The sequence below is a fragment of the Hippocampus zosterae genome, chromosome 7 (genome assembly GCF_025434085.1).
Source record: "Hippocampus zosterae strain Florida chromosome 7, ASM2543408v3, whole genome shotgun sequence".
Lineage (NCBI taxonomy): Eukaryota > Metazoa > Chordata > Actinopteri > Syngnathiformes > Syngnathidae > Hippocampus > Hippocampus zosterae.
The window spans coordinates 21,231,795-21,244,780 of NC_067457.1; the positions used below are offsets into that span (position 1 = coordinate 21,231,795).

General features: G+C 40.4%; 2 protein-coding genes across 3 annotated transcripts; both read left to right on the forward strand.

Moving 5' to 3' along the window:
- Positions 1–6,053: 6,053 nt before the first annotated feature.
- LOC127604518 (probable thiopurine S-methyltransferase) lies at positions 6,054–12,793 on the forward strand. 2 transcript variants are annotated; one of them, XM_052071641.1, is made up of 9 exons: positions 6,054–6,191; positions 6,420–6,512; positions 6,729–6,861; positions 7,147–7,199; positions 7,262–7,336; positions 7,557–7,642; positions 7,799–7,843; positions 7,936–8,083; positions 12,634–12,793. In XM_052071641.1, the coding sequence occupies exons 1-8, from the start codon at positions 6,085–6,087 to the stop codon at positions 8,052–8,054; spliced, it is 711 nt and encodes a 236-aa protein (XP_051927601.1). In that variant the 5' UTR covers positions 6,054–6,084; the 3' UTR covers positions 8,055–8,083; positions 12,634–12,793. The 2 variants fall into 2 exon arrangements, with proteins under 2 accessions (XP_051927601.1, XP_051927600.1); XM_052071640.1 differs by lacking the exon at positions 12,634–12,793 and having other exon boundaries at positions 7,936–8,237.
- LOC127604521 (probable thiopurine S-methyltransferase) lies at positions 10,637–12,793 on the forward strand. The gene is made up of 8 exons (XM_052071643.1): positions 10,637–10,749; positions 10,978–11,070; positions 11,287–11,419; positions 11,705–11,757; positions 11,820–11,894; positions 12,115–12,200; positions 12,357–12,401; positions 12,492–12,793. The coding sequence occupies exons 1-8, from the start codon at positions 10,643–10,645 to the stop codon at positions 12,608–12,610; spliced, it is 711 nt and encodes a 236-aa protein (XP_051927603.1). The 5' UTR covers positions 10,637–10,642; the 3' UTR covers positions 12,611–12,793.
- Positions 12,794–12,986: the final 193 nt, after the last annotated feature.

The following is a 12,986-nucleotide window of genomic DNA, read 5'->3' on the forward strand; positions in this document are numbered from 1 at the left end:
TGTGAACTAATACAGTTCTGCCCAGCGTTTGGCTTGTAAACATGATGCCCCCCTCCCCATATGTTCGAAAAAAATCCGACTAAACTATTTAAACCAGATTATATTTTTATTATAATTCACGCTGGTTCGTTTTCTGAGAAAAAAATATATATATTGTACCCAATGTGAACCAAATCTAAAAACCAAGGTAACTGTGATTTTTTTAGTGGACCGTTAATTCCACCGTTCTACCCCGCGCCCCCTGAGCGCAATCATGACAACGATGTGGCCCTTCTTGAAAACATATTTGACACCCACTGCCAAGTGAGCAATGGAAGCCAACCGCGGCAATGGCTAAATTTGGTGTGGTTACACCGAAAAAAAAGCATGACTCATACCATTGCTAAATCGCAGCAGGCGTTTAGGTGACTTTGCGTGTCCAAATCTCGATGTAATCACACATCTGGCGCTATGTTTGTACTGGCTAAGATCTGCCCGACGTATTACTTCAGTGAAATGAGGTGTACTGAAAAAGAAAAAAAGCAAAACACAAATCTTGCGGCGAGCGAGGCCCGGTTAAAATTAAACCCGAAGATTAAAGGCCACAGATGTGACAGTTGCGCGAGGGAACTAGAGGCTAACTGGACTGAGCCGGGTAATTGCAGAGGTGCCCAAATTGGTAGCCGACGTAAATGCTGCATAGAATCTGTCACAAGTAAGATCAAAAGTATTCCGAAAGATGACCGAGTTGCACCACGCGGCACAGAAACTTTCTTTCTACGGGTCTCTCTTCAAAAATTTGCCTCGCTAGACTTTAAGACACTGGACATCATAAACAGAACAAGTAACACAGACAGTTCATTAGCAATTTTAGTTTTTTAGCTTTTGGGTTAAAAACGGTTCACAAACTTGATATTCTCCTTAATTCTGACTTCTTAGAAATATGAACTTTACTCACGCCCTACAGGTTTGTAGTTGAGAGCCCCTGAAAAATTCAGATGTTTATGTCGTCATGCTGCAACACAACGGCTGCCCCCCCCCCCCCATTGGGCCTCTAATTACAAGCCGAGGTTGATGAATTCAATCGCAACAATTTGTTCCACTTCAACGCCACGAGGGGTAATTAACACGACGTCGAGGATGGGCAAAAAAAAAAAAAAAAACAATCTCAAAGGATGAAAGCTAGGCGGTACGCCTGTATCGCGCTGGAGCAGGCCTGACCCTGGCAATCGTCTCTGAGCATCCGCCGAAATTTTAAAGCCGAGAATAGACACGCGGCAGTTCAAAGTAGAGTTTACTAAACATGCAACTCATCTTATCGAGATACAAACAATCAGACTTTGACATCGGTAGAGAGCCAAGACGCGGCGTGAATACTCATAACATGATAACGCGCTAAGCGGCCCACTGTCGTTACCGCTGTCCCTGAAATGCTTCAAATAGAAGGATCAAAATCATACATCGGAAACGCTGCTGCGTAAAGCAATGGAAGGATTTGTTTCTGCAATTTTTAAATGGTGATCGTTGTCCATGTCGGGACACATTTGGGACAACGAGGGATGGCGTGTTACAAAACATCAGGTGGATGTGAAATCCCCATTAAGATCTTATCCAAAGAGACATCTCATCAATCAGAGAAAAATGGGCGCGCGGCCGGCTGTCAAGATCCGCCTTCTCACGAGAGCACCTTCTACTGCAACTATTTATTCCAGGAAAGTCTTTGCTCGTCTAAAAAGCACAACAGGTGAGTTGTAATTCATTGCTAAATCTAATTACGCCATACTGTGTGTGTGTGTGTGTGTGTGTGTGTGTGTGTGTGTGTGTGTGTGTGTGTGTGTGTGTGGCTCTGGGATTTTCAAACTGAATAAAACGCGGGTATTTTATGCTCCTCCCTTTAATATACAGTACTCCCTTTTACTTGATGATGCAGAATTCCAAATAATGTGACACTTTAACCCTTTGAGGGACAGCGGTTAAACTGCAGTGGACAGCTTATTATGTTATTATCAGGTTACAGGTTATCATTATTGGCCCATGAAAGGGTTCAACTCCACAGGTCTCACACAACTATGCAGAATTAGAGAGTCCAGAGATACTCAACAGACACAAAGTTAGGTACACCGACGCAATTTAATGAGATGCAATCCAACATGATTGACATTATTTTAATATCTAATTCATCGATTAATCAAAATAATCACCAGATTAATCGATTATTATAATCAGTGTTCGGCGCGGCCCTACTTACAAGTGAAAATCATGTGTGTCGCTATAATTTTCCACAATATCTGCTGCTCCCAAAAAAATATGGTCCATCCATATATTTTCCGTATCGCTTACCCCAGCGGTGTTAAACAATTTTTTGTCGCGGGCCACATTGTAGTTACGGTTTCCCCCTGGAGGGCCGTTATGAATTTTGGGAAACCATACAAATGTTTAATTCCCTCCACATATTACATACACAGTGCACAATTAATTGATCAATAGCTATTTTTACAATCAGAAGTCAATAATAATGACTGTTATTGCAGATTACATATGATAATTTGAAATTTTGGTTCAGACTTCAGCAAGCATCATGGAACTTGACATGCTTCATTTGCTTTCACGGGCCACATAAAAGGGCGTGTCGGGCCAGATCTGGCCCCCGGGCCTTGACTTTGACACCAGTGGCTTACCCTGTTCGGGAGCTGGAGTCTCTCCCCGCTGAATAGGCAAAAGGCAGATGACACACAGACTTAAACGATAATTTGAATATTTGTTATTTTTGTTTTCAATCCACGTAGTGCCTCGCGTAAAACAGATCAATTCGGGTCTGGTACTCCGAGCAACATGATGTTGAAAATATGTGACATGCTACTTGAGATCAGGTGGCAGGTCCAGTTCGGAAGAACCTCCACAGAATCAATTATATAGCTGCATCATGCACCAAAACGTCAATAATACGAAACGGGATTCCAGCCGAAATGCTTCCTGTGTTCAAACAGAAGCTACAATAGTAAACCCGTATCCACCCCTTCATTTGAGTATCTTGGGAGTCCATAACAGCAGTTACCTGCATGAATGCAAATCAAGAGAGCACGGTGTTGTACTTGAGTTGAGGTAGAAGCGGACATAATACTGGGCGGGTGCGTTGCTGTATTTCTGTCGCAAACAATACGTTGTTTTGATGACTGAGGTTTTGGTTGATACACTTTGCAGTTCAATCTTATGATGCCCATTGCTGTGTGCCGACAATGGATACGCGCGTGGGAAAGGGATGGGAATGATTTTCGACCAGACAAGACAACCAACCAGACTAACGCTGTAAAACTTGTCACGAAGAATCATTTTAAAAGGGACACAATTTAGATCGATCCACACGGCACAACATCCAAACATCAACACATTGACAACAGACGTCTCACACACAAAAACACACACGCACACACGAGATCCCACTTCCTCCAACACGCACGGATCTTACCGGGGAGCCAACCGAGCTCTAGTTCGTCATTTTCCTTTTTACGCCACGTCCGAACATTTGACAACGAATTCAACAAACGAACGCGGGTCCTTTCGTCGCGATATGAATGGAGAAGATGAGCTTGAAATGATCCATTTTCCACATCCACTACGGTAGCCTTTGGAGACCCGCCCCCGGGCGTCCGTGATTGGTCCAGACGCTCCTCCGACGTCTTGACTGTACAGTCAAGAAGAAAAAAAACATTTGCATACACCGCGACCCGGTACTGTGGGTTCTCTGACCCAATTACGCACGAGAAGCGAAGTGTTAAAGAGGAGCCGGTTAATAAAGAATAATGCCTATTGCAGGGATGGACGATTTAAATTTTGGAATGGGCCACAATTCTGATCAAATTGCTATTTTAAAATGTACAATTAAAACAACATTTAGTGCAAGAACTCAGTTTGTACATGCCCCCCCAATCCCCACAAAAATCAATTTACTGTCCTCAGAATTTCATTGTTACCGTCTATCCTGCATATCATTGCATATCAATATTAGGCATATTCTCGCGCAGTAAAGCGCAGCGTAAGACCTAGTGCAAAGTTTTGTTGATGCTTGACGCGTCCGCGAGGTTCGGATGGATCCACCAGGAGAAAGAGCCACCAAGTTTAAGTGCAATTAAAACACATCGACTATCCCAGTGATGACTTGTGAGGGCAATTTCAATATCCAATGTGTAGAATTGTAGTGCCATTTAGCGGTGGACTCAGAGAATGCAACGACCTAAACCCGAAGGAGGCTGTTGTATGTAAAACAGTAGTGTACAGTTAAATATCGTCAACGTCCTAAATAATGGTTCGAGTTACCCCCCCCCCACCCCCACTCGCAAACACACACACAACACTGCGACCTAAGTACGTCGTAAGGTTCTACAAAGCTACACTTGAATCAAGATGCATGTTTCCCTTTTTTGTTGTTGTTGTTTTGTAACAATAAATGTTAAATGTCAAAATTCATGGCTAATCGCGCGTTTCCATTTACAGTCGACTTCAATCTTGAGAACGACCATCACTGAGGTGGGTTGGGTTGCTCAAGCTGTGTCGAAAGCCGAATTTCCAATATTTGTGAACTTCGCAGCAGGCTCCTCCCAAACCATATAGAAAAGCTGACATATATTTTTCTGGGGTCTTTCGTTACGTTGCTCTTAAGATTGCAGTACGACTACGAAGACCAACAGCCCAAAATCGGCGTAACACCGCAGGGTTCCTTTTTTTCTGAATCACACTTCCAACGACTCAGCGCTTGCGAAATAAATATTCTTGCGTACATACCGGGTAAGTGTATAATGCACGTGTTAATTTACAATAGAAATTCTCTACGATCTACGCTCCTTTTAGAAGGCCGGCTCTTTTGGATCGGCTCCCTAAAAAAGATCTGGCTCTTTCGGCTCCCAAATGGCTCCTCAGTTTTTTTTGTTGCTTAAATTAATTTAATACCAAAAATAACGTAATATTATGTGTAAAATGAAGTACTAATGCAAAAAATAGACATTATATCAAATATTTATTATTTATATTCTTCTGAACATACTCAACATGGAGTGCTACAAAAATAAAAACAAAGTACAAAGACCCATCTCAAAACAAGGTCGTCAAAAAGTTCCAATCTCTGAATGTGTATATTTATAAGCTTTTAACTATTTACAGTAAAATATAGGTAAGCTTTGGATACCACACAACAAATTATAAATTAAAATTTGTAAAACAAAAAGAAACAAAGCAGCATCCAGGTAAAGGTTTTAGCTTGTCTTTAGCGAAGATTGGCATGAAGAAAAACCAAGTGCCTCAGCTTTGAGGGGTTGATCCTGTTTCTCCTCTCTGTTAATATTTGCCCTGTTTTGGAGAAGATTCTCTCTGAGGGGACAGATGTTGCGACAACACACAGCCAACACAAAATGGCTGAAAATCCCTTGCAATCTTTACCCAGTTCCTTATCAACTGTGTTCTGTTTTGCTGGTTTTATAGCTTTTTGCATAAAGTGGCTCATAGAGCTCTGGGTTGTACATCTAGGCAGTTGTGACATTGCAGCAGCAGCAACAGTTGCAGACACACTAGCACCTTCATTAATAGCTGGTTCCCTTACTTGTCTTTTCTCTTCAAATTGTACTGATGGGTGGACATTTCTGATGTGCCTGTGCAGGTTATTTGTGGAGCCTGATCTATGGGATATTTTAACCTTGCACAGTCTACACGCTGCCTTTGAACTATCAATTAAATTGAAATGAGTCCATATTTCACTGCGTTTCCTATCCATTTTCTCACCTTTCCACTTTCCACGGTGTTATTTTATTTTTTTCACTAACTAGCTCTCTTGTCTCCTCTGTCTTGTTCGCGTGCTGCTCAGTGTGCTGCTGTGTGTGTCTCTTCTCTAACACCTCCCCCTTCTCTAAACTGCAGCGTGTGTGTGTGTGTGTGTAACCCTCCCCTTCCGGCTCCCAATGAGGAGCCGGCTCCCAATGAGGAGCCGGCTCCCAATGAGGTGGGAGCCGGCTCCCATCGTTCACTTCGAAAAGAGCCGGCTCGTTCGCGAACGACACATGACTAGAGTGTAAGGAGACTTGTTATCATCTGCTCTTTGTCACGCAGATAGAATCCAACATGAGCGACATGCTGAAAATTCAGGCTGATCAGGTCGTTGACCTCAAAGAATGGGAGCAACGCTGGGAGGAAAACCAAATTAGCTTTCATAAGCCACAAGTACACGAGTAAGACTACAAATTACCTATATAAAGTGTCCTTGGGTGTCTTGAAAGGCGCTTATAAATAAAATGTATTATTATTATCATTATTATATACTTCATCTCTGGAACGACTGTTTATAGGAATGAACCAGACAAACATTACTCTTTTTTTCTCCATCACTTAATTGGAATTGCTTAATGATTGGGTAAAATATACATACCGGTATATATTGTTTTGGTTCCTTCTTGCAGGATGCTGGAAAGTCATATTGACAAAGTTTTGGCTGGGCGAACAGGAGTTCGCTTCTTCTTTCCTCTGTGTGGGAAAGCTGTGGATATGAAGTGGTAAATAAAATTAATTTTGTCTTTGAAAAGCAAGTGTTCAGTCATGAGTTAACTAACCGCGGGTTGCGAGCGCTCTTGCTTTTTTTGTCTACTTTTTTTCAAGGAACTAAGCATTAACATGTGAAACTATTTGCAGAAGTACAATTTTGGACCAGCTCATAAATAACATTTCATCACCGTGATCTATAATATATTGTTTTTCTTTGTGTATCCCAGGCTAGCAGACATGGGGCATTCAGTGGTAGGAGTGGAAATCGCAGAAAAAGCCATTCAACAATTCTTTATGGAGAACAACATGACATACAGTGAGGAAGCTGTCCCTGCTATGCCTGGAGTAAAGGTTTTCAGGGTAAGTCAATTTTAGGTGTCTGAATGGAAATTAAATCACACAGCATTTTAATGTCCTGACTTATAGAAGCACTGGCCATTTTCTGAGCGTCCTTGGGGTGGGGGGCACTGTATACCACGTGATTAGATTTACACAGTTCCATAGTGGTGAGCACATCAGCATGAGAAGTCACGTCATCCTCATTCCAAATGCACCACGTGCACATAAAACACATCACCGGTAGGGTGTTACATGTGATAACTGTATAGTCCTTGTATTCTAATCACTCACATTTTTATGCCACAGAACTCCGAGAAAAACATCTCCGTGTATAACTGCGATCTGTACAGCGTGTCTAGGTAAGTACAGTGTTTACAAAATGTTGATTTGTATGTTTTGTTCATGCCCCTGTTTGTCACAGTTCAGTTGTAGGTCAGTTCGGGGCTATTTGGGACAGAGGATCTCTCGTGGCCATCAACCCAAGAGACAGAGAAAAGTAAGGTCTCAAACTCAGAATAAAGGATTGATTTCAAGGCTTTGTACGGGATGGCGATCAATGTATCGCTCATTTTACGCTTAGTGCAAAACTATTAATATTAGCTTATTATTAGCAACGCAACCAACATGTTCTCTCATAAGCTGTTCATCAGTACCAAAAAAAAAGTGCTTTTGACGTAAAGTCATGATGTTGAAGTCATTCTGTCACCATTCCACAGATATGCGTCTCTCATTATGTCTTTGATGGCCCAGGACTGCAAATACCTTTTGTCCACATTGATGTACAATCCTGAACTTTATAAAGGTAACATTTCATTATTAAAAGTTGAATTACTGCCATCCTTATTTTTAGTTCATAAAATAAAATTTAAAAAATTATCTATTATAGTGAAACAAAGATTTCACTTTCGTAAGAGTTTGTATTTGTAAAACTGAGTAAATATTCCCAACAAATTTTCAGGCCCTCCTTTTGTTGTACCTGGTGAGCAAGTACTTGGACTTTTCGGTGAGTATGAATCAACTTTTGATCATTGAATATATGTGTTCAGCATAAATATGTGTCCTGACCGTACTAAATGATTTTGTTTTTCTCTCCAGGAAAACAGTGCAATGTAGAGCTTCTCCTATCACAGAACGCCCTTGAAAACATACACGTGGCTTTGGGCTTGGACTACCGTCTTGAGCAACTTTATCTCATCACTCCAAAGATTAGTTAAAGATGGATGAATTAGCAATGATTAAAAAAAATCAATGAATGCATTGATTGATAAAATACTTGATCAGTATTGTATTATTTTTCATGGAAATCAAGTATCTTATTTCAGCATACAATATGGCATGTTAACACTGTACACATCAAGTTAAATACATTGATATGTGAATAAAGTCTATCTCATCTATATCTTGTGTATGTAACATGCTCATTTGCCACATGATAGACCCCCCACCCCCACTTCTCAACAAATGAGACCCAATACAAGCCTTATGATGTTAATAAAACTATCCTTTCATTCACCAGAAGTATCAAGGACCGAGCGTTAACATATAACAATGGAACAAAAATGTTAAATTGTCCTCGCATCAAAAAAGAACGCAAATTCTCTGATTGGTTGTTGCCTATTTACAGTGTTTATTTATACGAGTGAAGGCGATGTTTCAAAAAAAATCAACAATACATCGCATAAAGTCAATCGCTTGGACTGTTGAATTATTAAAGGTCAAGTCATAATTTCGGCATACGTACAGTAGTTTCCTGGTTTTGTTGATGCTTGACACGTCCGCGAGGTTCGGATGGATCCACCAGGAGAAAGAGCCACCAAGTTTAAGTGCAATTAAAACACATCGACTATCCCATTGATGACTTGTGAGGGCAATTTCAATATCCAATGTGTAGAATTTTAGTGCCATTTAGCGGTGGACTCAGAGAATGCAAGGACCTAAACCCGAAGGAGGCTGTTGTATGTAAAACAGTAGTGTACAGTTAAATATCGTCAACGTCCTAAATAATGGTTCGAGTTACCCCCCACCCCCCACCCCCCCTCGCAAACACACACACACAAATAACACTGCGACCTAAGTACGTCGTAAGGTTCTACAAAGCTACACTTGAATCAAGATGCATGTTTCCCTTTTTTGTTGTTGTTGTTTTGTAACAATAAATGTTAAATGTCAAAATTCATGGCTAATCGCGCGTTTCCATTTACAGTCGACTTCAATCTTGAGAACGACCATCACTGAGGTGGGTTGGGTTGCTCAAGCTGTGTCGAAAGCCGAATTTCCAATATTTGTGAACTTCGCAGCAGGCTCCTCCCAAACCATATAGAAAAGCTGACATATATTTTTCTGGGGTCTTTCGTTACGTTGCTCTTAAGATTGCAGTACGACTACGAAGACCAACAGCCCAAAATCGGCGTAACACCGCAGGGTTCCTTTTTTTCTGAATCACACTTCAGACGACTCAGCGCTTGCGAAATAAATATTCTTGCGTACATACCGGGTAAGTGTATAATGCACGTGTTAATTTACAATAGAAATTCTCTACGATCTACGCTCCTTTTAGAAGGCCGGCTCTTTTGGATCGGCTCCCTAAAAAAGATCTGGCTCTTTCGGCTCCCAAATGGCTCCTCAGTTTTTTTTTGTTGCTTAAATTAATTTAATACCAAAAATAACGTAATATTATGTGTAAAATGAAGTACTAATGCAAAAAATAGACATTATATCAAATATTTATTATTTATATTCTTCTGAACATACTCAACATGGAGTGCTACAAAAATAAAAACAAAGTACAAAGACCCATCTCAAAACAAGGTCGTCAAAAAGTTCCAATCTCTGAATGTGTATATTTATAAGCTTTTAACTATTTACAGTAAAATATAGGTAAGCTTTGGATACCACACAACAAATTATAAATTAAAATTTGTAAAACAAAAAGAAACAAAGCAGCATCCAGGTAAAGGTTTTAGCTTGTCTTTAGCGAAGATTGGCATGAAGAAAAACCAAGTGCCTCAGCTTTGAGGAGTTGATCCTGTTTCTCCTCTCTGTTAATATTTGCCCTGTTTTGGAGAAGATTCTCTCTGAGGGGACAGATGTTGCGACAACACACAGCCAACACAAAATGGCTGAAAATCCCTTGCAATCTTTACCCAGTTCCTTATCAATTGTGTTCTGTTTTGCTGGTTTTATAGCTTTTTGCATAAAGTGGCTCATAGAGCTCTGGGTTGTACATCTAGGCAGTTGTGACATTGCAGCAGCAGCAACAGTTGCAGACACACTAGCACCTTCATTAATAGCTGGTTCCCTTACTTGTCTTTTCTCTTCAAATTGTACTGATGGGTGGACATTTCTGATGTGCCTGTGCAGGTTATTTGTGGAGCCTGATCTATGGGATATTTTAACCTTGCACAGTCTACACGCTGCCTTTGAACTATCAATTAAATTGAAATGAGTCCATATTTCACTGCGTTTCCTATCCATTTTCTCACCTTTCCACTTTCCACCGTGTTATTTTTTTTTTTCACTAACTAGCTCTCTCGTCTCCTCTGTCTTGTTCGCGTGCTGCTCAGTGTGCTGCTGTGTGTGTCTCTTCTCTAACACCTCCCCCTTCTCTAAACTGCAGCGCGCGCGTGTGTGTGTGTGTGTAACCCTCCCCATCCGGCTCCCAATGAGGAGCCGGCTCCCAATGAGGTGGGAGCAGGCTCTCATCGTTAAACTTCAAAGGGCCGGCTCGTTCGCGAACGACACATGACTAGAGTGTAAGGAGACTTGTTATCATCTGCTCTTTGTCACGCAGATAGAATCCAACATGAGCGACATGCTGAAAATTCAGGCTGATCAGGTCGTTGACCTCAAAGAATGGGAGCAACGCTGGGAGGAAAACCAAATTAGCTTTCATAAGCCACAAGTACACGAGTAAGACTACAAATTACCTATATAAAGTGTCCTTGGGTGTCTTGAAAGGCGCTTATAAATAAAATGTATTATTATTATCATTATTATATACTTCATCTCTGGAACGACTGTTTATAGGAATGAACCAGACAAACATTACTCTTTTTTTCTCCATCACTTAATTGGAATTGCTTAATGATTGGGTAAAATATACATACTGGTATATATTGTTTTGGTTCCTTCTTGCAGGATGCTGGAAAGTCATATTGACAAAGTTTTGGCTGGGCGAACAGGAGTTCGCTTCTTCTTTCCTCTGTGTGGGAAAGCTGTGGATATGAAGTGGTAAATAAAATTAATTTTGTCTTTGAAAAGCAAGTGTTCAGTCATGAGTTAACTAACCGCGGGTTGCGAGCGCTCTTGCTTTTTTTGTGTACTTTTTTTCAAGGAACTAAGCATAAACATGTGAAACTATTTGCAGAAGTCCAATTTTGGACCAACTCATAAATAAAATTTCATCGCCGTGATCTACAATATATTGTTTTTCTTTGTGTATCCCAGGCTAGCAGACATGGGGCATTCAGTGGTAGGAGTGGAAATCGCAGAAAAAGCCATTCAACAATTCTTTATGGAGAACAACATGACATACAGTGAGGAAGCTGTCCCTGCTATGCCTGGAGTAAAGGTTTTCAGGGTAAGTCAATTTTAGGTGTCTGAATGGAAATTAAATCACACAGCATTTTAATGTCCTGACTTATAGAAGCACTGGCCATTTTCTGAGCGTCCTTGGGGTGGGGGGCACTGTATACCACGTGATTAGATTTACACAGTTCCATAGTGGTGAGCACATCAGCATGAGAAGTCACGTCATCCTCATTCCAAATGCACCACGTGCACATAAAACACATCACCGGTAGGGTGTTACATGTGATAACTGTATAGTCCTTGTATTCTAATCACTCACATTTTTATGCCACAGAACTCCGAGAAAAACATCTCCGTGTATAACTGCGATCTGTACAGCGTGTCTAGGTAAGTACAGTGTTTACAAAATGTTGATTTGTATGTTTTGTTCATGCCCCTGTTTGTCACAGTTCAGTTGTAGGTCAGTTCGGGGCTATTTGGGACAGAGGATCTCTCGTGGCCATCAACCCAAGAGACAGAGAAAAGTAAGGTCTCAAACTCAGAATAAAGGATTGATTTCAAGGCTTTGTACGGGATGGCGATCAATGTATCGCTCATTTTACGCTTAGTGCAAAACTATTAATATTAGCTTATTATTAGCAACGCAACCAACATGTTCTCTCATAAGCTGTTCATCAGTACCAAAAAAAAAGTGCTTTTGACATAAAGTCATGATGTTGAAGTCATTCTGTCACCATTCCACAGATATGCGTCTCTCATTATGTCTTTGATGGCCCAGGACTGCAAATACCTTTTGTCCACATTGATGTACAATCCTGAACTTTATAAAGGTAACATTTCATTATTAAAAGTTGAATTACTGCCATCCTTATTTTTAGTTCATAAAATAAAATTTAAAAAATTATCTATTATAGTGAAACAAAGATTTCACTTTCGTAAGAGTTTGTATTTGTAAAACTGAGTAAATATTCCCAACAAATTTTCAGGCCCTCCTTTTGTTGTACCTGGTGAGCAAGTACTTGGACTTTTCGGTAAGTATGAATCAACTTTTGATCATTGAATATATGTGTTCAGCATAAATATGTGTCCTGACCGTACTAAATGATTGTTTTTCTCTCCAGGAAAACAGTGCAATGTAGAGCTTCTCCTATCACAGAACGCCCTTGAAAACATACACGTGGCTTTGGGCTTGGACTACCGTCTTGAGCAACTTTATCTCATCACTCCAAAGATTAGTTAAAGATGGATGAATTAGCAATGATTAAAAAAAATCCATGAATGCATTGATTGATAAAATACTTGATCAGTATTGTATTATTTTTCATGGAAATCAAGTATCTTATTTCAGCATACAACATGGCATGTTAACACTGTACACATCAAGTTAAATACGTTGATATGTGAATAAAGTCTATCTCATCTATATCTTGTGTATGTAACATGCTCATTTGCCACATGATAGACCCCCCACCCCCACTTCTCAACAAATGAGACCCAATACAAGCCTTATGATGTTAATAAAACTATCCTTTCATTCACCAGAAGTATCAAGGACCGAGCGTTAACATATAACAATGGAACAAAAATGTTAAATTGTCCTCGCATCAAAAAAGAAC

Coding starts and splice junctions, on each gene's coding strand:
- LOC127604518 (XM_052071641.1), top strand. CDS start 6,085: ATGAGCGACATGCTGAAAATTCAGGCTGATCAGGTCGTTGACCTCAAA. Junction 6,192..6,419: donor CATAAGCCACAAGTACACGA/GTAAGACTACAA, acceptor TCCTTCTTGCAG/GATGCTGGAAAGTCATATTG. Junction 7,337..7,556: donor AACCCAAGAGACAGAGAAAA/GTAAGGTCTCAA, acceptor ACCATTCCACAG/ATATGCGTCTCTCATTATGT.
- LOC127604521 (XM_052071643.1), top strand. CDS start 10,643: ATGAGCGACATGCTGAAAATTCAGGCTGATCAGGTCGTTGACCTCAAA. Junction 11,071..11,286: donor AAAGCTGTGGATATGAAGTG/GTAAATAAAATT, acceptor TGTGTATCCCAG/GCTAGCAGACATGGGGCATT. Junction 12,402..12,491: donor GCAAGTACTTGGACTTTTCG/GTAAGTATGAAT, acceptor TTTTCTCTCCAG/GAAAACAGTGCAATGTAGAG.